At 41.2% G+C, this 27,837-nt stretch overlaps 1 protein-coding gene across 4 annotated transcripts in view; it reads left to right on the forward strand.

The window, feature by feature from the left end:
• Positions 1-27,837, forward strand: part of Asb3 (ankyrin repeat and SOCS box containing 3) — a 130,284-nt gene that overhangs the window by 43,713 nt on the left and 58,734 nt on the right. For all 4 annotated transcript variants that reach the window (XM_040733210.1, XM_040733212.1, XM_040733211.1 and 1 more), the window contains one exon: positions 1,327-1,485. In XM_040733210.1, the coding sequence (XP_040589144.1) occupies positions 1,327-1,485 (159 nt within the window). The remainder of the gene's footprint in view (positions 1-1,326; positions 1,486-27,837) is intronic.

Here is a 27,837-nt window from a genome sequence, read left to right on the forward strand (position 1 = left end):
TTTCCCATTGAAAAGACAAACCCGTGTGCTTGACATTCCTGGTTTCTCTGGAGATCTGTGGGTACCAGGACCTTCATGCTATGCTCCCAATAAGAACTTTTTAAGGGCTGGGAAGACAGACAGCTGGTAAAGTATTTGCTTTACAAGCCTAAGGACCAGAGCTTGGGTCTCATCACCCAGGTGAAAGTTATGGCTGTGGCAGTACTGTGGAGATGTTGATAGGAGATCCTTTGTGGTCCCTAGGCAGCCTCTCTAGCCTAATTGTGAGCTCCCTTTCTCAGAGGAGGTGGATGCTGTCCTGAGGACAGTACTTGAGGTTGTCTTCTGCCTCTCAATAATGTTCACTTGTGCATATTCACTTCCCTTTCCACAAATATATAATACATATGTACATGCATAAAAATGAAGTATCCAAAATTGCCTTAATAATAAGGAAGTAATGCTAGAGACTGTCCTCATAGGAATTTGGAAATAAAATAAGGTTTATTAATATATCAGTGAGTCTTGTTTAAGTAAATATTTGTCGATACACCTGCCTCAAATCTTGCCTTTCAACCCCTGCCGCTCCCTCTCCCCCTCCATCACAAGTTAGAGTAGAATAATCTGAACATGGTTCAAGAATGAAGTTATGTGAGAATTCTGAATGCTTGTGAGACAACCCCCCAAAACAAAACAAAACAAAAGAAAACAAAAAAGCAAGTTCTGTGATACCAGTTTCTTCAGACCACACAGTTGTTCCTGGAATGTATTTTCATACTTCCCAGCTGTAGCAGATAGGAGTGAGTTTGCTTCAGATTATTCATTACACATGCCATTGCCTCTGTGGAAAACATGTTTTTGCCGCGTTTGGTTTGTCCTTGTGATTATACACTTCACTTATGTAACTCCTTTTCTCTCTTTTTTTTTTAAAAAAGATTTATTATAATATTTATGATGTTATGCCTGCATGTATGCCACTAGGCCAGAAGAGGGCACCAGATCTCATTACAGATGGTTGTGAGCCTCCATGTGGAAGAACAGCCAGTGCTCTTAAGCACTGAGCCATGTCTCCAGCCCCATGTAACTCTTCTTAAAGCACAGGGTATAAATTGTCAGATGCTTTGAATAAATCACCTCCATTCTCTCAGTCCCACTGCCTCTAGAGTGGTGACAGTGAATGAGCATAGTTTTTCTTCAAGAATACCAGAGAGCTATTCACATTGGAGTCCTTCCTTGACAACACTGGCATTTTAGTATTTCATTCAATTCCTTGTGTAGTTTTGTTTTTCAAACTCAAGAAGTAAAACTTACAATATTCTGGCTAATGGGTTTCCATTTTTTCCACAGATTCATCTGAAAACTACATTAAGACAAAGACTTTTGAAGGCTTCTGTGCATTACATCTTGCCGTGAGTCAAGGACATTGGAAAATCACACAGATTCTTTTGGAAGCTGGAGCAGATCCTAATGCAAGTACTTTAGAAGAAACCACACCATTGTTTTTAGGTAATGTATGCTATGTTTGATATAGGTGAACTTTTAAAAATATTTTCCTTAGTGAATTGTTATAGAACATTTCTTTTGATTCTGAAACTCAAAGGCTATTTTTAGAGATTTCTCTCTTGTTTTTCTACTCTTGGGTGATGATAGTATTCAGGACTTGAAAATGTTTATTTAAAACTGCAAAGTCCATTGTGAATTGGAGCTGCCCTGTTGCCCAGGGCAGTGCTGAAGACCAGTGATGCTGGAATTGGAGCAATCACTGCAAGGTTATTTGCTAAGGTCTTGTTTCTTTTTCCTTAGTATTCAAAGATTAATGTTATATGAAAGAAATCATTATTTGTTGCCTGTGAATCACGAGTCACACTTCTGCAGTATGGAACTGTTAATTCCTTAAGGACCATAGCCAAGTCCTACATTGTACACTGCTAATAATAACTTTTTTATTTTTATTCTCTCTTTCAGTTTGATTTTGTTGGGTTTTTAGGGGCATTTTTGATTGACTGGTTGACTTAGATTGACTGAGACATAAGGAAATTCACAGGATGTTTATTGAATTAGAATTAGTATACCTAGACTCTAGTTTTGGTCTTACCACATATAACTTGTATGACCACTTAATTATTTTATGCTTGTTGCTTCATTTATAAAATGAGAATGAGAATACACTGTGCATTGGTGGTGCACACCTAGGATAGGCTCCAAAGCTATATAGGGAAACTCTGTCTCGTAAAAGCCAGAGAGAGAGAGAGAGAGAGGGAGGGAGGGAGGGAGGGAGGGAGGAGGGGAAAGAGAATTGTATGTATCTAGATTGTGTAATTCACATGAGAATAAAATAAAATATTTGTGGAAGTACTTTTTTCTTTGTGAATGTGAAAATATTTGTTTAAAAACTTTATGTGGCATAAAATTCAGCTTTAAGGTGTATGTGTCTCTGTGTGTATGTGTGATAGGAAATGTCATTCTGTAAATATGTTTATCTTATTGGTTGATGAATAAAACACTGTGTCCAGTAGGGCAGCAAGATCGGCAGTTCTAGGAGGTGCAGAAGATTCTGGGAGGTGTAGACAGTTACCATCATAATGTGATTCCTGGGAAGAGAGGATGTGAATGGGGTGTTCTCTGGTAAAAGAAGATCATGTAGAAATACACAGATTAGTAGTTATGGGTTAATAATTAAGACAGAGCTAGCCAATAAGAAGCCCTAGTCATTGACCAACAGTATTATAATTAATTATAAGTCTCTGAGTGTTCTTTTGGGGCTGATGTGGTTGTGGGGCCAGGCTGGCAGGAAAGAGTTGTCGTAATGTGTGTGTGTGTGTGTTTGTATTTGTATGTGTGTATGCTCCCATGCATGTAAGATTCTGTGCTCTGTCACTCTCTTACATTATGCCCTTGACACTGATTTATCTTATTGAAACTTAATCCTTCTGTCTCTGTGTCCATAGCCCTGAGGTTATAGATGTATGGTCATGCTTGGGGTTTCATGTAGGTGCTGGGAGTTCGACTTCAGGGCCCTGTGCTTGTATAGAAAGCTCTCTTAGCTGCTGAGCCATCTCCTCAGTCCCAATTTCAAGAATTTGATAGTTAGACTACAAAATCATTCCATCATCCATAAATTCCATCTTTCAGTTGTGTTTTGTTTTCAGGATCTTCGTATGTAGTTCATGTTGTGACCTTGAACGGGAGGTGGTTTTCTGGCTTCAGCCTCCCAAGGGTTAGGATTAAAGGCATGTGGCTAACGTTCAAGCTTTGTGCTAATTTTAATTTTTCACCCCTAGATACTGATCTGCTCTCATTCCCCTAGTTCACTTTTCACAGAATGCCATGGATATATGAAACAATGTACTTAGTATAATGCTTTTGGAATTCATCTGTATTGTTGCAAGTATTGATGTTCTATCCCTTTTAATTAAAGGATAGTACTGTATTCCATTATATGGATTACCATTGTTTTCCCATTTGAATTGTTTCCAGTGTTTGATGAATATAAATCTGTTACAAATACTTGCATTCAGTTTTATGTGTATGATTATGTTTCCTTTGTTCTAGGTATGCTAAGTATATGCTCACATCTGGAGAACAATTTTGAGATTTTAGAAGCTACTCTACCACTTTCCATTCCTTTCATTAATAGTTTAGAGTTTTGGTTGCCTCATATCCTAAATATTTGCTATCTCTAACTTTTAAATTTAATTCATTCTTTGTAGGGTTTAGTGGTATCTAATTGTAGTTTTAATTTGCATTTTCTAATTATATTAGAAATTTGGTGATAGCATTTTCTCATGATTATTTATGGTTTCTGTTTCTGTAATTAGATGATGGAAATAATTAATTCCAGTAGGAAGGGTTCTCATATTTTCCATTCAGATTTGGTCTTTTAGTATTTTATGTAAACACTTTCTTTCTTTTCATTTTCCATATTATTATATTTATGTAAACCCTTTTGAGATTGCATTGTATTTCAGTGTAACCTATATTACTACTTTATGATGATCATATTCAGAAAGTTAATGTTGATAAAGCACAATTTGTTTATTTAATTTTAAAAATACTGTGTTTATGGGGTTTTGTGTTTATGTATGTCTTTGTACCATGTGCATGCCTAGAAACTGTGGAGTCCAGAAGGGGGCATCAGAACTGGTAGTACAGATGGGTGTGAGCTGCTTGCTATGCGGGTGCTAACACTTAATCCTGGTCCTCTGGAAGAGCAGACTGTGCTTTTAACCACTGAACCATCTCTTCATCCTCAAGTACTATTTTTTAATTTTCATACCTTTTTCAACTTTTAAAGTTGATTACCAGTGTTCTTTATAGTGAAAGAAAAAGTGCCAGTTGGTCTAACATCAGTTGTTAACATTCTTGTGTCATGTTTCTTTAGTTTCCTGTGATTCTGAACAGACAGTTGATCCAGCATCATCTGTGTTAACCTTTATGTGTCATTTCTCTTTAGCCTCCTCTGATTCTGAACACTTTTCAGTTTTCTGTGGCTTATATATTTTTTGGAGGAATGCTGTTTAGGGTCTTTTGTTCCATTTTCAAAGAAGTTATGCTCTTTTGGATGTTGTAGGACTTGTTCTGAATGCCTAGGTATTACTGAGTCTATTGTTAGAAGTTAGTAAGGATAAAAGCAGAAGATAAAGTGGATGTAGGTGGCTGACTAGAGAAATCAATGTAGTGATTTGTTGGGTGTGATTGTGACTGAACACAAGCCTAAATGCAGAGAGCCAGAGAGCTGATAACTGTGTGGAATGAGTTTGCCAAAATTTTGGACAGATTAATTTGCTTTTCCTTTATTTTTTATTTTTCCCAAAAGAGATGTCTTGTTCTAGCTCAGGCTGGCCTGGTCTGGGACTTACAATGTCAAGATAATGTGTCTCACGTTGAGCTTGAACTTTTGGCAGTTCTCTTGCCTCCGCCTTCAGAGTGCTGGGATTACAGACACATTCTACCATGCTTGGGTAAGGATGGAACATTTCAGTTTGATGGTAGGACTTTGCGACCCCCGGGAAGGGACCCCCGACCCGCGGGGGGTGAGGTGATGAGGGTCGCTACTAATTTAGTGGGCCTTCACGAGCAGATCCGATCTGGAAAGTGAACTACAAGAGGTTAATGGAATCAGGCTCAAGACAACGTTCGCTGATCAAGAGCCTTTATTTTTGGGGCGCGCTGGAACTTATAGAGGAAGGACCTCAGGGGGTGGTACAAGCATGTCAATCAAGTCTCATTTCAAATATACACCAAATACGGTAAAAACAAAGCTGTAATTTTCCATCAGTCATTAGTTGCATTCCACAAATGCTTGTCGGCGTAAGTCAGGTGCAGGAATTAGGGAGGGGTAGGAAGTATTTAACAGAACACTATAATCTTTTGTTTAACAAAGACAATTACTCTGTAAGGGTACTTCCCCCTGGCTAGGCGGGTGGGCTGCCCTGTGTAAATTTAACTTTTATGGTTAGCCTTTTCCTTTGTCTCAAGGGCATGTGTGCTCGCAGTCACGTAGGCAGAAGGCCAAGAAACGGTTGACAGACTCCATTTTGTTCAAGGTTCTAGCAGTCCCCAACATCTCCCCCTTTTCTATATAGTAAAAGAAGATAGCAGTTGGGTGAAGTGCCTGGCTTAGGTTACCTGGTGGGCTTCCAGCTCTGGACATGGCGAGAGAGGATACGAACCAAGCTTTTCCGGCAATGTTTAGAGAGCCATGTTTGCTCCCAGATTCTGGCACCAAGCTATCCCCGTCTTAAGCATCTCCACAGCCTGGAGCAGAGTGAACGCGGGCGGTTAGCCAGGTACTCAAACTCCTGAAAGCTCAAAGGTTGGAGTGTAGGTTTGTCTACAGCCTCAGGTTCTTCGGGGTCTTGTTGAGAGAACTGCTGATAGTGAACCTGAACTGAATTTTTGGTAGCCTCATCAACCTGATTTTTAACAAAACCAGTAAGGCGACGAAATGCCCAAGGACCAAAGGAAATAAGTAACATGAAGCCAATAAAGGGTTCTAACAAACTAGGCAGCAAAGTCGATAGCCAGGGGGGAGGTAGAGAACCAATTTTTGTACCAAGATTCACTTTGATCCAAATTTCTTTTTGTTTCTTCCAGACTCTGTTCAACTCTTCTGATACTATCTCTAACTAATCCTGATTTGTCTTTGAAAAAGCAACATTCCTCTTTAAGGGCGGCACAAACTCCCCCCTCCCGCAAAAAGGCGAGGTCGAGACTGCGGCGGTTTTGTTGTACCACTTCAGCTAAGGAACCAACAGTTTGTTCTAAGTAATCTAAACCTCTTTTTAGCTCATCTACGTCTCTAATAACAGTGTGGGTTAGAGCATTAACAGAGTCCTTTGTGTGGATTAGGGAGTAAATTCCTGTGCCAGCTCCTGCTGCACCCAGACCAACCAATATGGCTAATGTGAGGGCGGTGACCGGCTCTCTTTTTTGGCGAGAGAGAGTTACAGTTAGATCACTTTGGGGCAATAAATCAGATTCAGGGCAAACAGTCAATTTGGGCACGAGTACAACAAGGACGCAGTAGTCCTTGTGCGCAAGAAAAACATCTACAATAATATGTGGGGATAACCCTGTGGAGCAAGCAAAAAAGGTGAGATTGGGGGCAATAAGGAAGGAAGCATGAGTAGCAACTTGCATGGTTTGAGTACATGCTTCTAACAGCGGGGTGGGGGGGGAAGCATACGTGGTCCCAAAAGGCAGAGTCCAGATCCCACGACCTATCCTAAGGTCATGCCGCGTGGTTGTGGCTGCGTGCCCCAGCGAAGCAGATTGGTGTCGTTGGTGTAGATGGGTGAGCCGAAGGCTGCAATACCTTCGTAGAATGGAGGGATGGGCGAATAGCAAATCCAGCAGCGCTCATAGGTGGTGTTGGAGAGTGCCTGGGCTGAGGCGTTGACCATCTGAAGGATGAGGTCCGCGGTGGAGACTGGACCAGCGGGCATGGTGGGTTGATAAACAGTGGTGGCGGCAGCTGGAGCTGGAGAATGGAGATTAGGAAGAGGGCGAGGGGCGGCACCCTTGGATAGGAATGAGCCACCACCAGAGGGGTATAAAAAAGGATTGGGGTCAACAGCAATAGGGCGAAAGGAAGGGATTTCCTTCAAAAGTCTAATGGAAAAGGTGAGGCCTGGGTCTGTGCCAGAAACATATAGGCGTAGACCCCAGTAAGCGCCTCGGGAACCTTCCCAGAGGAACCTTTTTCCTGCAGCCGTAAACTGGATATGGAGGAGGTTGCACCAACTGCGTGAACAAAGGGGATTAAGTGGTGGTGGGCCAGAAGTAAGCAGTCTGGCAGGGGGATTAAATCGCCTTACAGTTATGAGGTCCCAGGAAGAGGAGGGATTCCAATAGGTGTCACCTGTGGTTTCACAGCCCCATTGTGCACAATAAAAACTTTCTGATTGCCCACACTTTCCTGTTAGGGATCGCTCCCTATGTGGGCCGGGGCAAACGTAAATGGGTGCCATGGTTAGATAGGTACGTGCAACGGCGTTATAACACCCAGGAACGGAACTATAGTGGTTATTTGTGTTCAAGGGTTTGGGTTGGGGCATGAAGTTATTAGGTGTGCCCCAAGTTTTACCAGCCGCGCCCATGGCGAGTGCACACAGGTCGACAAAAAGATCAGGCCATGGGATAGAACCGGCAAGTTGTGAGGTAGCATTGGCTATGTCCCCGGCCTCATTGGTAATAATCCAAGTATAGTTGTATACTCGGTAGGGATTGGCAGGGATGCAAGGAGGGAAACTAAAAATCAAAAGGAGAAATGGAAGAAGTGGCAGGCGATGCGGTGTTATCTTCACTGGGAGTTTTGTTATCAACAGCATCTGAAAGAGAAAACAAGAGATTCCTCAGGGGCTTTTTCCCTGGGAGGGTTATAAAGCTTGACCAGTTTGTCTGGAAGCCAGCGCATTTCTCCATTGCTGGTGTTATGAACGCAAGCATGTCCTTTTCCCCAGATAAGGACTGGGTGAGGACCGAGCCATTGGCCCATGTGCACATCCTTCCAAAGTACCTGTCGAAAGTTTTCACAGGTGGAAGGGTGCCAGAGCCGATCAGCTGCTGATCCAGAGAGAGAAAGTTGAGCACAAAAAGTGCATGATTTAAAAGTAGGCGATGCTTGCCTTTGCGAGTGTACAGGGTTTCGCTTTCAGAAGAAAGCTTAAAGAGCATATTTTTTAAGGTCTGATTAGCTCGCTCTACAACTCCCTGTCCTTGGGGGTTAAGGGGAATTCCTGTTTTGTGGATAATGCCAAATTTTTTACAAAAATCGTTAAATTTAGAACTAATGTACCCTGGGCCATTGTCAGTTTTAACGGCGATAGGGACAGGAATAATAGTAAAACAATGTAAAATATGGGCAATAACGTCTTTGGCGGCCTCTCCTGTTTGGAGAAAGGCACAAACAAAGCCACTAAAGGTATCCACCGTAACATGAATATATTTAAGATTGCCAAAGGCAGAATAATGAGTAACATCCATTTGCCAAAGCTCACCAGGCACAAGACCACAGGGGTTGACTCCTGTATGAGGCTCAGGCAAAAGGGAGAGGCAAGCTTTGCACGATTTAACTATCTCTCGAGCCTGTTCAGGAGTGATGGAATATTGTAGCCTAAGTGTTTGTGCATTAAGGTGATGTAATCTATGAGCCTGTTGTGCTAACTGTAAAGAGTTAGACTGAACACAAACCAAAGAGAAGTCAGAGGTAGCTTTTATGCATCTATGTGAAAGGTTTTTAGAAACCACCTTCTGTAGTGATTTGGCTAAGCTGATACATTCAACTTGAGACAATAAAATGGCAGAACAAATAAAATGGCACTGACTACACACATACACACACATATACATACACACATACAAAAGTTCCTTTAGTTTCAGACACTGGGTACCCTGACCACAGACAGTTTGTGTGGGGCTGAATAGAGCATGGACTTAGAACCCAGCAGGGTCACAAGGCTTCAGGTGCCCCTGCCACCCATGGATGTATCATAAACGACAGTGTGACACAGAAGTGACCTCACAGCTTTAAGTTTAAGACTGGCTAAAGAAATGCAGCGATGGCCTGGTAACACTAGCTGGGCCATTTAGATGCTGTCTAAGCTGACAAAGGCCACATGGAACTAGAATGACATACTTTTGGGGGTCTGGCCGATCACAAGAAAACTAAACAGACCAAAAGTGCCACAAAGACTCCTAACTAATACGTTTACATTCAAGCCTTCTCTTTAGGTCTTAAAGAGCATGCTGTTCAGAGGTGGAAAACTTTTTGTTGGAAAGCCAGACGAGGCCAGTCCACAGTGCTCGAGAGAGCAGAGTCTGGTTCGCACACTCTAGCATATAATATTGAAATGTGTTAGGATCGTAGAAGCAAGGCAATGTCCCAGATCCACATCACTCCTGCCACTACGAGTCTGTTTACAATCACTTTAAATGAGTACAGCAGATTCATTGCTGGATGTGATAAAGAAAACTGTCACAAGATCAGTGCAATTTACAGGATCAGCATGCCTGCCACAGGATGCCCATGACAGAGCTACACGTGTACTGTCTATGGTGAGCCAGCCAGCACGGTTACTTTGGGGAAGGGTTTAAAACATAAACAAAATGTTTGCATTTGCAAATGAGGCATATGAACACCAAGGGAGTGTAACATCTACTCAGGGCACATTCCTTTTTTCATAGGTGTGAAAAATGAGTTAGGGAGAGATCACAGAAAGGTTGCTTATGGCATGTCTGGGACCACTGGGATTGTCCACTGCCTGTATAGCAAAATGCCCATGAAAAATCCTTGTAACAATCCAAGAGTTCAGGGCCATGCTGAGGGCCCTGAAGGTTCGTTCCTGTGACCAGCCAGCGCTACCACCACAGGGACTACCAAGAGAGGCCACCTAGCCTCTAAGGACTCCTAGACAACAGGGGTCCCAACTGTTAGCTGCATGACTCTAGGCTGATCTACCTTTAACACATTGTATCAAATATAGAATTTGATTGAAAAACTGCTTGTAAAAATAAAATTTAAATCACCCTGCGGATCAATGCAAAAGCATACCACACCGATGCATCTATAAGAAAAACAATTCATCCAGAAAAACTATATTTGTGGCTTCCAAAAATAAAGGATCCACAAACCTGATTTCTTTTTGATAACGAAAATAGGGGTATTCCAAGGAGATGTGGAGAGTTCTATATGGCCAGCATTGAATTGCTCCTGCACAAGCTGCTGGGCTGCTTCTAATTTTTCTTTGACTAGAGGCTATTGCCCTACCCAGACAGGATCATCATTTATCCAGGTGATTTTATCTGCCGGGGCGGGGGTGGAGTGGGGTGGGGTACAGGGGAGGTAGTAACCACTACTGAAAATTTTGAGCAGGGGGGCTATAGCCAAGGCCCGCTCTATCATCGGGATTTTGGCGAGCCGCTTCTTCGGCTCAAGCCTCCTGTCTAGTGCGTGGTTGCCCCTGTGCCGCAGGAAGAGGTCTAGCAGGGAGAGGCGGTTCAGCTCCCTACCCTTCAGGGTCAAAAAGAGGGAACTGGAGTTTACGTGATGCCGAGGAGAGGAGCTGTGAAAACTTGTCGTTGAGAGCTTGAACGACAGAGAGGAAGCAAGAGAATCAACAGTGGAGGAGTATTTGGGAGCAAAAGGTGGAGGAAGATCAGGGAGCTAGGAAAGATCGTAGGCAGGAGGTCTCGTGGCCAGAGAGACCTCGCGCCCGAACCCGAAGGTATGCGGCAGCCTCTTCCTCTAGCACCTGGGCGTCCCCAGGATCGAGAGGTTCCTCAGGAGGAGCAGAGGCGACAGCCCGTAGGGAGGGGTAGATACAGGTGGCTAGAGATCGAACTTTAGGGGCAAATGAAGTAGGTTGATCAGAAGGAGAAGTAGGAAGCTTATCAAAGCCAGAGTTAGCAGAGGAATAGGAACAATCTTTAGAAAGATCAGCGACAGAACTTGCCCTGGAGCTGCACTAGAACACCCTCAGAAAGCGACCTCTAGATGTTGTTGGGCATCTTTAAGAATTTGTTCATTTCAGAGGCTTTCCTCCGCGTTAACAATGATACTTTTTAAGAGATGCCAATACTGCTGCATAATCTTTTTATCGCTTTCAGAGCCTTTGGTTTCGAAATAATTAGTTAATTCGGCCCCGACCCGTTCCCAAGTACTGCAAACTATTTTTGGGCAGGTAATGACAAACCAGGGACAAACTTCATGTACAAAAAGCAAAAACTTAAGTAAATCTTTTTTCTTAACCTCAATGTTTCTATCTCTTAATTCTTCCTGAATTCCTTTAATAAATATGGCTTCCTTATTTTTTTTATCATTTTTTATTTTAATTTTAAATAGCTTGTTTTACATGTCAATCCCAGTTCCCTCTCCCTCCCCTCCTCCCGCACTCCCCTTCCCCCCTCCCTCCCACCCTATTGCCAAATCCTTCCACATAGGGGATATCTAGAGTCTGTAATTTTACTCTTGGTAGGGTCAAGGCACTCCCCTAAGAGTCCAGGCTGAGAGAGCATCTCTCTTTGTGCTATAGGCACATGAAGACTGTTTGTATACCAGGGATAGACACTGATCCACAGCTCAGGGCCCCATAGGTTGCCCAGGCCTTCTCACTGACACTCACATTTGGGGGGTCCAGATCAGTCCCATGCTGGCCTCCCCACTGTCGGTCTGGGGTCCAAGAGCACTCCCCTGTTCAGATCAGCTGTCTCTGCTGGTTTTGCCAGCCCATTCTTTGCCAATTTGCTCATCACTCCTCTCTCTCTGTCACTGGGTTCCTTGGGTTCAGTTCAGTGCTTAGTTGTGTGTTTGCCTCTGCTTCCATCAGTCACAGGATGAAGGCTCCCGGATGGTTATAGACATCAAGTTCATTATCAGGAATGGGCATTCGAGGTGGTCCCTCCACTATTGCTTAGCTTGCCAATTGATGTTATACCTTTAGATCACTCGAGGTCACTCTGGTGCCTGATCTGTCTTCGATCCTATGATTCCCTCTTCCCCCTATTCTACCCCCACCCCCTCAACTTCCTGTTCCCCCATGACCAACTCCCTTCCTCTTTACCCCCTCTATTCTTCCCAGGTCCCACTCCCCCCCACCCCTCGCCGTGCTCCCCATCCATTCAGAGGATCTTGTCTCCATCCTCTTCTCTTGGGTACTATGCATATATGCATATCTTTTAGGTTCTTTCCTGTTTCCCAGACTCTCTATCTGTGGAAGTGCAGACTGGCACTATCCTGATCCATATCTAGAATCCATATATGAGTGAGTACATACCATGTTTGTCTTTTTGCGACTGGGTTACTTCACTCAGGATGGTTTCTTCCAGTGCTATCCATTTCCCTGCGAATTTCAAGATTCCATTGTTTTTTTCTGCGGAGTAATACTCCATTGTGTAAATGTACCACATTTTCTCTATCCACTCTTCAGTTGAGGGGCATCTAGGTTGCTTCCAGGTTCTGGCTATTACAAACAATGCTGCTATGAACATAGTGGAGCAGATGCCCTTGTTGTATGAACCTGCCTCATTTGGATAAATGCCTAAGAGTGGAATTGCTGGGTCTAGTGGTAGATTAATTCCCATTTTCCTGAGGAATCTCCATACTGATTTCCAAAGAGGCTGTATGAGTCGGCATTCCCACCAGCAGTGGAGGAGTGTTCCTCTCTCTCCACATCCTCTCCAGCATAAATTGTCTTCGGTGCTTTTGATTCTAGCCATTCTGACAGGAGTAAGATGGTATCTCAGAGTTGTTTTGATTTGCATTTCCCTGATGGCTAAGGATGTTGAGCACTTTCTTAAGTGTCTCTTGGCCATTTTAGCCTCCTCTACTGAGAATTCTCTATTTAGCTCTGTACCCCACCTTTCAAGTGGATCCTTTGGTGTTTTGGAGACTTGTTTCTTGAGTTCTTTGTAAATTTTGGAGATTAGCCCTCTGTCAGATGTAGGGTTAGTGAATATCTTTTCCCATTCTGTGGCCTGCCTTTTTGTCTTTTTGACTGTGTCCTTTGCCTTACAGAAGCTTTTTAGTTTCAGAAGGTCCCATTTGTTAATTGTCGATCTCAGTGCCTGTGCCACTGGTGTTATGTTTAGGAAGTGGTCTCCTGTACCAACTCGTTGAAGAGTATCTCCCACTTTCTCTTCTAAAAGTTTCAGTGTGGCTGGATGTATGTTGAGATCTTTGATCCATTTGGACTTAAGTTTTGTACAAGGCGATAAACATGGATCTATCTGCAGTCTTCTGCATACCAGTACCCAGTTATGCCAGCACCATTTGTTGAAGATGCTTTCTTTTTTCCACTGTACAGTTTTAGCTTCTTTGTCAAAAATCAGGTGTTCATAGGTGTGTGGGTTAAAATTAGGGCTTTCGATTCGGTTCCATTGGTCTACCTGCCTATTTTTGTGCCAATACCAAGCTGTTTTCAGGACTATAGCTCTATAATAGAGCTTGAAGTCAGGTATGGTGATGCCTCCTGAAGTTCCTTTATTGTATAGGGATGTTTTGGCTATCCTGGGCCTTTTGTTTTTCCATATAAAGTTGATTAATGTTCTTTCCAGGTCCTTGAAGAATTGTGATGGAATTTTGATAGGGATTGCATTGAATCTATAGACTGCTTTTGGCAAGATTGCCATTTTTATTATGTTGATCCTACCAATCCAAGAGCATGGGAGATCTTTCCATTTTCTGGTATCTTCTTTGATTTCTTTCTTCAAAGACACAAAGTTCTTGATATACAGGTCTTTCACTTCCTTGGTTAACATTATCCCCAGATATTTGATGCTGTTTTTGGCTATTGTAAAAGGTGATGTTTCTCTGATTTCTTTCTCAGTCACTTCATCATCTGTATATACTAGGGCCACTGATTTTTTTGAGTTTACCTTGTATCCTGCCACATTGCTGAAGGTGTTTATCAGCTCTAGGAGTGACCTTGCGGAGTTTTTGGATCACTTATGTAAACTATCATATCATCTGCAAATAATGAAAGTTTGACTTCTTCTTTACCTATTTGTATCCCCTTTATCTCCTTTTGTTGTCTTATTGCTGTAGCTAGAACTTCAAGTACAATATTGAAGAGATATGGAGAGAGTGGACAGCCTTGTCTTGTTCCTGATTTTAGAGGAATTGCTTTGAGTTTCTCTCCATTTAGTTTGATGTTAGCTGTTGGTTTACTGTATATTGCTTTTATTATATTCAGGTACGTTCCTGTTATCCCTGATCTCTCTAGGACCTTTATCATGAAGGGGTGCTGGATTTTGTCAAAGGCTTTTTCAGCATCTAGTGAGATGATCATGTGGTTTTTCTTTCGCAGATTGTTAATATGGTGGATTACATTGATAGATTTTCTAATGTTGAACCATCCCTGCATTCCTGGAATGAAGCCTACTTGATCATGGTGGATGATTTTTCTGATGTGTTCTTGAATCCGGTTTGCAAGTATTTTATTGAGTATTTTTGCATCAATGTTCATGAGGGAAATTGGTCTATAGTTCTCTTTCTTAGTTGTGTCTTTGTGTGGCTTGGGTATCAAGGTAATTGTAGCCTCGTAGAAAGAGTTTGGCAGTGAGCCTCCTGCTTCTATTGTGTGGAATACTTTGACGAGTATTGGAATGAGCTCTTCTTTGAATTTCTGGTAGAATTCTGCACTGAAGCCATCTGGGCCTGGGCTTTTTATGTTTGGGAGACTTTTGATGACTGCTTCTATTTCATTAGGGGTTATAGGTCTGTTTAGATTATTTATCTGTTCTTGATTTAGTTTTGGCAAGTGATATCTATCCAGGAAATTGTCCATTTCCTTTAAATTTTCAAATTTTGTGGAGTACAGATTTTCAAAGTATGCCCTGATGATTCTCTTGATTTCCTCAGAGTCCGTTGTTATGTCCCCTTTTTCATCCCTGATTTTGTTAATTAGCATGTTCTCTCTCTGTCTTTTGGTTAGTTTGGACAGAGGTTTGTCTATTTTGTTGATTTTCTCAAAGAACCAACTCTTTGTTTCATTGATTCTTCTCAGTGTTTTCCTGGTTTCTACTTGATTGATTTCAGCCCTCAATTTGATTATTTCCTGGCGTCTGCTCCTCCTGGGGGAGTTTGCTTCTTTTTGTTCTAGAACATTCAGCTGTGCTATTAATTCTCTAGTATGACTGTTCTCCAGTTTTTTCATGTGGGCACTTAGTGCTATAAACTTTCCTCTCAGCACTGCTTTCAAAGTGTCCCATAAGTTTGTATATGTTGTGTCTTCATTCTCATTGAAATCGAGGAAGTCTTTAATTTCTTTTTTTATTTGTTCCTTTACCCAGGGATGGTGCAATTGTGCATTGTTCAATCTCCATGAGTTTGTAGGGTTTCTGCGATTTGTGTTATTGTTGAATTCTAATGTTAATGCATGGTGGTCTGATAAGATGCAGGGAGTTATTCCAATTTTTTTGTATCTGTGGAGATTTGCTATGTTTCCTATTATGTGGTCAATTTTAGAGAAGGTTCCATGTGGTGCCGAGAAGAAGGTATATCCCTTTGTATTTGGATGGAATGTTCTATAGATGTCTGTTAAACCCAGTTGGGTCATAACTTCTATTAATTCTTTTGTTTCTTTGTTAAGTTTCTGTCTGGAGGTCCTGTCTAGCGGTGAGAGCGGAGTGTTGAAGTCTCCTACTATTAGTGGGTGAGATTTTATGTGCATTTTGAGCTTTAGTAATGTTTCTTTCACGAATGTAGGTGCCTTTGTATTTGGGGCGTAGATGTTTAAAATCGAGACTTCGTCTTGATGTATTTTTCCTTTGATGAATATGAAGTGCCCTTCTTCATCTCTTTTGATTGATTTTAATTTGAAGTCTAATTTGTTAGATATTAGGATTGCTACGCCCGCTTGTTTCTTGGGGCCGTTTGATTGGAAGATCTTTTCCCAGCCCTTTACTCTGAGATAACGTCTGTCTTTGTTGTTGAGATGTGTTTCTTGTATGCAGCAGAAGGAAGGGTTCTGTCTTCGTATCCATTCTGCTGGTCTGTGTCTTTTTATAGGCAAGTTGAGGCCGTTGACATTGAGGGATATTAATGACCATTGATTGGTGATCCTTGTTTGCGCTTGATTTATTGTTAGTGAAGTTATTTTGTGTTGTTTCTCCTCCCTTTTTCTTTTAGTGTTTTGTAAAGTATGATTATATATTGCCTGTGTCTTTGTGAATGTAGTTATCTTCCTTGGCTCTAGGTTTTCCTTCTAGCATTTTCTGTAGAGCTGGATTCATGGATACGTATTGTTTAAATCTGGCTTTGTCATGGAATATTTTGTTTTCTCCATCTATGGTAATTGAGAGCTTTGCTGGATATAGTAGTCTGGGCTGGCATCCTTGTTCCCTTAGCGTTTGTAGGACATCTGACCAGGATCTTCTGGCTTTCATCGTTTCCATTGAGAAGTCAGGTGTAATTCGGATAGGTCTGCCTTTGTATGTTACTTGGCCTTTTTCTTTAGCTGCTCTTAATATTTTCTCTTTGCTCTGTAGGTTTGATGTTTTGATTATTATATGGCGAGGTGACTTCTTTTTCTGGTCAAGCCTATTTGGTGTTCTGTAAGATTCTTGTACTTTCATAGGCATATCTTTCTTTAGGTTAGGGAAGTTTTCTTCTATGATTTTGTTGAATATGTTTTCTGTACCTTTAAGTTGAAGTTCTTCACCTTCTTCTATACCTATTATTCTCAGGTTTGGCTTCTTCATGGTGTCCCATATTTCCTGGATATTTTGTGTTAAGGATTTGTTGGTTTTGAGATTTTCTTTGGTTGACGACTCTATATCCTCTAGTGAGTCTTCAACACTTGAGATTCTCTCTTCTATCTCTTGTATTCTATTGGTGATACTTGCATCTGTAGTTCCTGATCGTTTACCCAGCTTTTCTATTTCCAGCATCCCTTCATTCTGTGTTTTCTTTATCGTTTCTATTTCAGCTTTCAATCCTTCAACTGTTTGAGCTGTTTCCTTAATTTTCTTGGTTGTTTTTTCTTGGTGCTCTTTAGATTCTTTGAGAGATTTGTTTATTTCTTGAATTTTTCCCCCATTTCATGGATTTTTTTGTTTGTTTTTTCTTCTATTTCTTTAAGGGATTTCCTCGTTTCTTCTTTGAGGCTCTCCATCATCTTCATGAAATAATTTTTAAGGTCTGTCTCATCTTCTTCATCTATGTAGTGCTTTTCGGGACTTGCTGGTGTTGGATCCCTGGATTCTGGTGGGGTCATGTTGGTGTTTCTATTGCTGAGTGATCTCTTATTCTGTCTTCTTCCCATCTCTTCTTCCAGTGGGTGCTGGTGGGGTCTTTCCGTCTCCACTGGTCTCCTTCCTTACTGCGGGCTGAAGCTGGGGATGCTGAAGCTGGACTTGCTGGGGTTGGGGTCTTGGAGGGGCTGATCTCTTTCATGTGTGGGCGGCTCTTCTGGAAGCCAGGAGCGGCCCCGAAGATGGAGGGGGATGGGTGATGGGCGGGCGGTCCCAGCCGGACACCCAATCTCACCTGAAGCTGGGCTCCCTGGAGTTGGGGTCTTGGAGGGGCTGATCTCTTTCCTGTGTGGGCGGCTCTTCTGGAACCCGGGAGCGAACCCGAAGATGGAGGGGGATGGGTGATGGGCGGGAGTTCCCAGCCGGAGACCCAATCTCACCTGAAGCTGGGCTCGCTGGGTTGGGGTCTTGGAGGGGCTGATCTCTTTCCTGTGTGGGTGGGTCTTCTGGATGCCGGGAGTAGCCCAGAAGATCGCGGGGGAATGGGTGATGGGCGGGCGGTCCCCGCTGGAGACCCAATCTCACCTGAAGCTGGGCTCCCTGGGGTTGGTGTCTTAGAGGGGCTGATCTCTTTCCTGTGTGGGCGGCTCTTCTGGCAGCTGGGGGCGGCCCCGAAGATGGAGGGGGATGGGTGATGGGCTGGCGGTCCCAGCCGGAGACCCAATCTCACCTGAAGCTGGGCTCGCTGGGTTGGGGTCTTGGAGGGGCTGATCTCTTTCCTGTGTGGGCAGCTCTTCTGGAAGCCGGGAGCGGCCCCGAAGATGGAGGGGGATGGGTGATGGGCGGGCTGTCCCAGCCGGAGACCCAATCTCACCTGAAGCTGGGCTCGCTGGGTTGGGGTCTTGGAGGAGCTGATCTCTTTCCCTTATTTTTTTTTAACCTCAGTGTATCTATCTCTTAATTCTTTCTGAATTCCTTTAATAAATCTAGCTTCTGTGCTGATACTAGTCCCCATTTTCGCGGGACGGATGGGACGGCGGTGTTAACCTAGGTCATTAGACTAACCCTACTCTGCGCCACCCGGATGGGGTTACCTGACGCCTTATGAGTGGGCTCCGGACTTGTCGCGCGTCTGCCGTCCGATCGGTGGTCTGTAACTCGTTCCCCACGTTGGGCGCCAGTTTTGACCCCCGGGAAGGGACCCCCGACCCGCGGGGGGTGAGGTGATGAGGGTCGCTACTAATTTAGTGGGCCTTCACGAGCAGATCCAATCTGGAAAGTGAACTTCAAGAGGTTAATGGAATCAGGCTCAAGACAACGTTCGCTGATCAAGAGCCTTTATTTTTTGGGGCGCGCTGGAACTTATAGAGGAAGGACCTCGGGGTGGTACAAGCATGTCAATCAAGTCTCATTTCAAATATACACCAAATACGGTAAAAACAAAGCTGTAATTTTCCATCAGTCATTAGTTGCATTCCACAAATGCTTGTCAGCGTAAGTCAGGTGCAGGAATTAGGGAGGGGTAGGAAGTATTTAACAGAACACTATAATCTTTTGTTTAACAAAGACAATTACTCTGTAAGGGTACTTCCCCCTGGCTAGGCGGGTGGGCTGCCCTGTGTAAATTTAACTTTTATGGTTAGCCTTTTCCTTTGTCTCAAGGGCATGTGTGCTCGCAGTCACGTAGGCAGAAGGCCAAGAAACGGTTGACAGACTCCATTTTGTTCAAGGTTCTAGCAGTCCCCAACAGGACTTAGCATGAGAACAGTGTATGAGAAAGGTGAAATTCAGGAGCCATCTTTTGATTGCCAGCACAGTTTAGGTTTATGTTTTAATAAGGAGGCTACTCTTCCTCTATTCCTTTCTTTCTCCCTCTTCCTTCCTTTCTTTCTTTTCTGACAGGTCTTGTTGGGCAGCTTAAGCTGGTCTCACTCTTGAGATGCTCTCATGTAATTATACGGGCTTGGTTACAGGTGTGTACCCTGTTCTCTTCCTTGTCCATGTTCCTCTCTCTTTTGTTTTTGTTTTTTTTTCTTTATCGCATTTTTTAAAATTAGAAACAAGCTTGCTTCACATGTCAATTCCAGTTCCCTCTCCCTCCCCTCCTCACTCACCTCCCCACCAGCCCACTACAGCCTCCCACCCTATTGCCACTCCCTTCCCTATAGGGGATCTCCAGAGTCTGTCATTTCATTCAGGGCAGGGCCTAGGCCCCCCCCCCCAAGAGTCCAGGATGAGAGATCATCCCTCTTTGTGGTATGGATACTCAAAGACCATTTATATGTCAGGGATAAATACTGATCTACTGCCCAGGGCCCCATAGATTGTCCAGGCCTCTTCACCGACAAGGCTGTCCACTCTCTCCATATCTCTTCAATATTGTACTTGAAGTTCTAGCTAGAGCAATAAGACAACAAAAAAGAGATCAAGCGGATACAAATTAGACAGGCTGTTGGTTTAGTGCATATTGCTTTTATTATGTTAAGGTATGGTCTTGTTATCCCAGATCTCTCCAGGATCTTTATCATGAAGAGGTGTTGGATTTTGTCAAAGGCTTTTTCCTCATCTAGTGAGATGATCATGTGGTTTTTCCTTTGCCGTTTGTTTATATGGTAAATTACATTGATAGATTTTCTAATGCATTCCTACTTGATCATGGAGTATGATTTTTCTGATGTGTTCTTAGATTTGATTTGCTAGTATTTTATTGCATTTTTTTTGCATCAGTGTTCATGAGGGAAACTGGTCTGTAGTTCTCTTTCTTAGTTGTATCTTTGTGTGTCTTGGTACCAAGGTAATTGCAGCTTCATAAGAGTTTGACAGTGAACCTCCTCTTTCTTTTGTGTGGAACACTTTGAGGAGTATTGGAGTTAGCTCTTCTTTGCATTTCTGGTAGAATTCTACACTGAAGCCATCTAGGCCTGGGCTTTTTTTGGTTGGAAGACTTTTGATGACTGCTAGTATTTCATTAAGGGTTATAGGTCTGTTTAGATTGCTTATCTATTCTTGATTTAATTTTAGTAAGTGATATCTATCCAGAAAATTGTCCATTTCCTTTACATTTTGGGGAGTACAGTTTTTCAAAGTATGACTTGATGATTCTCTGTATTTCCTCAGTGTGTGTGGTTACGTTCCCCATTTCATTTCTGATTTTTGTTAATTAGCATGTTCTCTGTCTGCCGTTTGGTTAGTTTCTCAACAAACCAACTCTTTGTTTCATTGATTCTTTGCAATGTTTTTCCAGTTTCTACTTTATTGATTTCAGCCCTCAGTTTGATTATTTCCTGGTGTCTACTCCTCTGGGGTGAGTTTGCTTCTTTTTGTTCTAGAGCTCTCAGTTGTGCTAATAATTCTGTAGTGTGGCTATTCTCCAGTGTCTTCATGTGGGCACTTAATGCTATGAACTTTCCTCTTAGCACTGTTTTCAAAGTGTCCCATAAGTTTGGGTATGTTATGTCTTTAATTTCTTTTTTTATTTTTTCCTTTACCCAGGGATGGTGCAGTTGCACATTGTTAAATTTCCATGAGTTTGTAGGGTTTCTGCGATTTGTGTTGTTGTTGAATTCTAATTTTAAAGCATGGTGCATGGTTTAAATAACAGGGTGTTATTCCATTTTTTTTTTGTATCTGTGGAGGTTTGCTGTGTTTCCAATTATATGGTCAATTTTAGAGAAGGTTCTACATGGTGCTGAGAAGAAGGTATATTCTTTTGTATTTGGACAGAATGTTCTATAGATGTCTGTTAAACCTAATTGGGTTATAACTTCTGTTAGTTCTTTTATTTCTTTGTTAAATTTCTGTCTGGAGGTCCTGTCTAGTGGTGAGAGTGCAGTGTTGAAGTCTCCTGTTTCTAGTGTGTGAGATTTTATGTGCGATTTGAGGCTTAGTAATGTTTCTTTCACAAATGTGGGTGCCTTTTATTTGTGGCATAGATGTTCAGAATTGAGACTTCATCTAGATGGACTTTTCCTGTGATGAATATGAAATGTCTTTCTTCATCTCTTTTTATTGATTTTAATTTGAAGTCTGTCTATTACGTATGTCTTTTGAGTGTAGCTATCTTCATTGGGTTGAAGTTTTCCTTCCAGTACTTTCTGTAGGACTGGATTCCTGGATATGTATTATTTAAATCTGTTTTTTCTTCGTGGACTATCTTGTTTTCTCCATCTGTGGTAATTGAAAGCTTTGCTGGGTACAATATTCTGGACTGGCATCCTTGTTTCCTTAGTGTTTGTAGGACCACTGTCCAGGATCTTCTGTCTTTCATAGTTTCCATTGAGAAGTCGGGTATAATTTTGATAGGTCTGCCTTTATATTTTCCTTGGCCTTTTTCTTTTGCTACTCTAAATATTTTCTCTTTATTCTTTAGATTTGTTGTTTTGATTATTATGTGACAAGGGGACATCTTTTTGTGGTCTTTTCTATTTGGTGTTCTGTAAGCTTCTTGTACTTTCATAGGCATATCCTTTTTTAGGTTGGGGAAGTTTTCTTCTATGATTTTGTTGAATTTGTTTTCTGTACCTTTGAGCTGTATTTCTTCATCTTCTTCTATACCTATTATTGTCAGGTTTGGTCTCTTCACGGTGTCCCATATTTCCTGGATATTTTGTTTTAGGGATTTGTTGGACTTGAGATTTTCTTTGGTCGATGACTGTATATCCTCTAATGAGTCTTCAACATGTGAAATTCTTCTGTCTTCCATCTCTTTTATTATATTGGTTATACTTAACATCTGTAGTTCCTGATTATTTACCCAGCTTTTCTATTTCCAGCATCCCCTCCTTCTTTGTTTTCTTTATTATTTCTATTTCAGTTTTCAAGGCTTGGACTGCTTGGGTTGTTTCCTTTACTTGTTTGTTTGTCTTTTCTTGACTCTCTTTAGATTGATTCTTTAAGAGATTTGTTTATTGCTTCAATTTTTTGGTTTGTTTTTTCTTCTATTTCTTTAAGGGATTTCCTTGTTTCCTCTTTGAGGGTCTCTATTATCTTCATAAAATAATTTTTAAGGTCTGTCTCTTCTGCTTCATCTATGGTGTGCTTTTCCAGTCTTCTTGTTGTGGAGTCTTTAGGTTCTGGTGGTGTCATATTGGTCTTTTTATTGCTGAGTGTGTTCTTTTTTTTTTTTCGTTTTTCTTTTCTTTTCTTTTCTTTTTTTTTTTTTTTTTTGGTTTTTACGAGACAGGGTTTCTCTGTATTGTTTTGGAGGCTGTGGGTCCAGCCTGGCCTCGAACTCACATCCGCCTGCCTCTGCCTCCCGAGTGCTGGGATTAAAGGCGTGCGCTACCACCACCTGGCTTTGCTGAGTGTGTTCTTATACTGTCGTTTTCCCATCCCTTCGAGTGGGTGCAAGTGGGGTCTCTCTGTCTCCACTGGTCTCCCTGAAGCCAGGTGTACAGGTGTGGGGAGAGCCGGGGGTGGGGTATGGGTGGACTCACGTTCTAGTTGCATGGGCGGGTCCACTCGATGCCAGGAGTGGATCCCCAGAAGATCGAGGGAGCAGGTGATGGGCGGAGATTGGGTCCACAGGAGAACCCCAGCTGACCTGAGGCTAGGTGGGCAGGTGTGGGGGGAGCTGTTCCTCTCTCTTGATCTGTGTACATACAGATATTCTTACCATAGCTATAAAACAACTGCTTTCAAAATAAAAATACTCCTGTTATAATAAGTGAAAACACAGCTAATTATTAGGAAATAATTTCTTATTTGTTGTTTTAAAATGTCTGATAAATTAGACACTTGAATCCAACATACATGTGACTTCATAGAACCATTTCTATGGGAACTGCCCAGCATACACATGCGGCTTGGGGTACTTTTTTTTCTTTCCTGAATCTTTGCTTTTTCTTTGTAACTTTCAGTGTTAAACGTAGAAGCAGTGTTAGAACAAAGTGTTCTCTAAATAGTGTTATGTGAGGCAGACTGTTTGAATATTCAACTTTGAAATGTGTCATTCTTTGGCTCACATGGCTTATCCTTTGACTCTCTTGTTTGCTTCTTACCTGTGTCTTCATGGATAAATGTTAATTACGAAATGATAGGAATTTACTGTTTTTATCTTGATATATACTGTGTTGATATTTACTTTACTAGTTATTCTTAGAGTTTGCAACTGACAGATTAATCACTTCTTTAGGAATTTTAATGTGTTTCTACTTGAGAATATTTTAGTTACTGAAAGTACGAATTTGAGTTTTCCCAGATAAAAAAGTATGGAGTTCATTAAGTGTTATACAGAAAAACTGTATAACAGTTTCAACTGTTTACTATGATCTGTTTATATACTTTTATGTTTATAGTTTATGTTCAGTTTTCTTTTTAAAATTTGCATGCAAAGTATTAGGCTTCCTTATGGCATTGTGGAGTAATATTTTTTGTTTCTGATGTAACTTTTTAATTTTATGCAACTTTATAGTCTTGTACCTTTATGTGAACTTTTGCTGTTTATTTTGTGATAGTTCATGTTATAAACAAGTATTGTTGCTTGAACAGCTATTTTCAGGGGATTTATAATGGGAAGGAACAAGAATCATATTTCATGTTCATTTCAGCTCTTCTTTTCAAGTTAGGATATGGATATGAGTTTACTAACCTAGTACCATTTACTAGTCCGTGGGAGCTGGTATTTGTGGGGTTTTTCAAAGATTTCCCTTCTGAGATAGCTGAGACATACATTCTTACAGGTATAGCTTTTCTGTGTGATTCTCTGTTTAGACCTAACTCTTCTGATACTTCTCATTTTAAGTGGGACTGGAGAGTTAGATTCTGTATATCAATCAGTGCACCTAATCACTATCAGGTATACTCCTGCCCTCCCTCCACTGCTGCCTTCCTCCCTCACTGGATGCTGCTGCTGCTGCTGCTGAGTGACATCTAGTTTCTTGAGTTCTTTGTATGTTTTGGATATTAGTCCTCTATGGTATTTGAAGTTGATAAAAGTCTTTTTCCATTTTGTAGGCTGCTGCTTTGTCCTATTGATGTGTCCTTTGTATTACAGAAACTTTTCTGTTCCATGAGGTCCCATTGAACTTATTATCTGTCCCATCAATATTATGTTCAGAAAGTCTTCTCCTGAGACACAGTATATTCAAGGTTCTTTCTCAGTTTCTCTTGTAGTATGTTCAGTATACCTGGTTTTATGTTTTTATGTTGAGGTCTTTGATCCGCTTGGACTTAAGTATTGTTCAGGGTGATAAGTATCAATTTATTTGCATCCTTTGACATGCAGGTATCCAGTTTGACTGGCACCATTTGTTGAAGATGCTATTTTTTTCCCCAGAGTATAGCTTCCTTATAAAAAGTCATATCCCTATATGTTTGTGGATTTATTTACAGGTCTTCAGTTTGATTCCAAGTAGCATGTGGTTTTTATTACCATAGCTCTGTAGTTAAACTTGAAGTCAGAAATGGTGAGACTTCCAGCACTACTTTTATTGTTCTGGATTGTTTTAGCTCTCCTGGGTTGTTTTGTTTATCCATTGAATTTGAGAAACGTCTTTTCAAGATCTGTGAAGAATTGTGTTGGGGTTTTGATGGGGATTGCATTGAATCTAAAGAATGCTTTTAGTAAAATGGCCATTTTTACTGTGTCATTCCTACTGATCCATGGAAATGAAGATCTTTCCATCCATCTTCTAATATTTATTCCATGACTTGAAGTTTTTATATACAACTCTGTCATTTGATTGGTTAGAGGTACCCAATCCTAGATATTTTGTATTGTTTGAGGCTATCATGAAAGGTGTTGTTTTCCTGATTTCTTTTTTCAGTATGTTTGTTATTTGTGTATACAATGGCTACTTATTTTTTGAGCTAATCTCATATCCAGCCATTTCTCTGAAAGTGTTTATCAGCTATATGAGTTCCATGTGGAATATTTAGGGTAATTTAGTTTACTGTCATCTGCAAATCACAACACTTTGTCTTCTTCCTTTCCAATTTGTATCCTGTTGATCTCTTTTAGTTGTCTTACTGCTCTAGCTAAAATTTCAAGTACTATATTAAGTAGATATGGAGAAAGTGGACAGCCTTGTCTTATTCCTTATTTTAGGGGAATTGTTTTGACCTTCCATTTAATTTCATGTTAGCTGTAGGTTTGTTATAAATTGCCTTTATCATGCTTAGCTATGTCTCTTGTGTCCTTAATTTCTTCAGGACTTTCATCATGAAGGGGTGTTGAATTTTGTCAAAGGCCTTTGCTGCATCTATCGAGATGATCATGTTTTTTTTTTCTTCATATTTCTTTTTTTTTTTTTTGGTTTTACGAGACAGGGTTTCTCTGTATTGTTTTGGAGGCTGTCGGTCCAGCCTGGCCTCAAACTCACAGAGATCCGCCTGCCTCTGCTTCCTGAGTGCTGGGATTAAAGGCATGCACCACTACCACCCGGCTTTCTTCATATTTTTTAATTGGTGGCTTACATTGACAGAATTTTTTATTTTGAACCATCCCTGCGTCTCTGGGATGAAGTCTACTTGATCATGGTGGCTGATTTTTTTTGATATGTTCTTGGATTCAGTTTGTCAATGTTATTATTGAGTATTTTTGCATCAATGTTCACGAGGATAATAGATCTGTAATTCTCTTTCTTAGTTGTGTCTTTGTGTGGTTTGGATGGCAGGGTAAATTTACCTTATAAAAACAGTTTGAAGATATTCTCCTTGTTTCTGTTGTGTGAAATAATTTGAGGAATATTGGTTTTAGGTCATCTTTGAAATTTTGGTAGAATTGTATGGAGAAACCATCTGACCCTGGGCTTTTTTGGTTGGGAGACTTTTCATGACTGCTTCTATTTCCTTCAGGGTTATAAGTCTATTTAAATTGTCTATCTATTCTTGATTGTCTTTTCCAATTTTGTGGAGCACAGTTTTTCAAAGTATGACCCATTGATTCTCTGGATTTTCAGTGTCTGTTGTTATATCCCCTTTTCATTTCTGATTTTGTTAATTTGGATATTCTCTCTCTATCCTTTGGTTAGTTTGGATAAAGACTTGTCTATCTGGCTAACGGTGTTTTGAAGAAACAACTCTTTGTTTCATTGATTCTTTGTTTCTATTTTATTGATTTCAACCCTCAACTTGATTATTTCCTGGCATCTACTCCTGGGTGAAGTTGCTACTTTTTGTTTTAGTGCTTTCAGGTATGCTGTTAAGTTGCTAGTGTGATGAAATTTCTCCATATTCTTTATGTAGGCACTTAGTGCTATGCACTTTCCTCTTCAAGCTACATTCATAGTGTCCCATAAGTTTGGGTATGTTGTTCATTCATTTTTGTTGAATTCTTGGAATCTTCAATTTCTTATTTTGTCCTTTTCCCAGTGTTAATTCAGTTGAGCATTGTTCAATTTCCATGAGTTTATAGGCTTTCTGCAATTTGTGTTGTTGTTAAATTAAAACTTCAAGCCATCAAGATCCAATAAGATACATTGGTTATTCCATTTTTTTTTGGTATCTATTGAGGTTTACTTTGTTACTGAGTATGTGGTCAGTTGTACAGAAAGTTACATGAGGTGCTGAGAAGAAGGTATATTCTTTTGCTTTGGGATGAAATGTTCTGTAGTTGTCTGTGAAGTCCATTTGAGTCATAACATGCTAGTTCCCTTACTTCTCTGTTACATTTCTGTCTGGGAGACCTGTCTAGTGGTATGAGTGGGGTGTTAAAGTCTGTCAGTATTAGTCGTGGGGCTTACTGTGTGATTTCAGCTTTAGTAATGTTCTTTGCACAAATGTGATTTTCCTTGTATTTGGGGCATAGATGTTCAGAACTGAGACTTCATCTGATAGATTTTTTTCCTATGATGAATATGAATTGTACTTGTTCATCTCTTTTGATTAACTTTAGTTTGAAGTCTATTTTTGTTAGATAGTAGTGTGGTGATACCTTGCTTGCATAAATAAAGCCTGTCTGAATGTCAGAGAATGGAGTTTGCCACTAGCTAACCATAGAGAGCTGGAGATATATAGAGAAGACAGGAAGTAAGGTAGCTGGGAGAAAACATGATACAAGCAGGGAGGAACAGGAAGTTGCTCTCTTGTCTGCTGAGACACTAAGGAGGTAAGATGTGTCAGTGGTTTGCTCCTTCTCTCTGATCTCTCCCCATTTTCCTCTATATCTGACTCCAAGTTTTTATTACTTAGACCAGTTATACGAACTCCATTTAAATTTTGACACCCAATGTGGGCAGAACATTAATGGCAGGACAGGGATAAATTGTTCCACGAGGGTCCCAGTCTGGCCCAGAGAAAGCTGCCAACTGCTGTGAGCCTTCTCAGCCAAATAGGCCAAGCCAGATTTCCTGCTACTCCACTCCACCCAGCACCAGCAGCTTACACTATTCCTATAATCTTTGCCTTTGACTTTGGTGGTTTGCCCTTGCTATTATTTAGACTAAGGGACACATTCCCAGACCTGGAGACTTCCCAGAGCTGACACATCCCATCTGGCTCATAGCTTCAGCCAGCCACACACCCACTGTGTATCTGCCACATACCTGCTGGCACATTCTCTGTGCACTGGCCATACAGTTGTAGTGTACGGCTTTAGCAGGCTACATTGTGATTGGTGAGTGGCAATCAGTGCATATAGGTTGCTTCTTTTTTCCCTTTCTTGTTAACAAAAAAACGTTAGGTTTGTTTTGTTTACGCTTTTTGTTTAGAATCCAAAGGTTGGAC

The sequence above is a fragment of the Mesocricetus auratus genome, unplaced genomic scaffold (genome assembly GCF_017639785.1).
Source record: "Mesocricetus auratus isolate SY011 unplaced genomic scaffold, BCM_Maur_2.0 Super-Scaffold_100029, whole genome shotgun sequence".
NCBI lineage: Eukaryota > Metazoa > Chordata > Mammalia > Rodentia > Cricetidae > Mesocricetus > Mesocricetus auratus.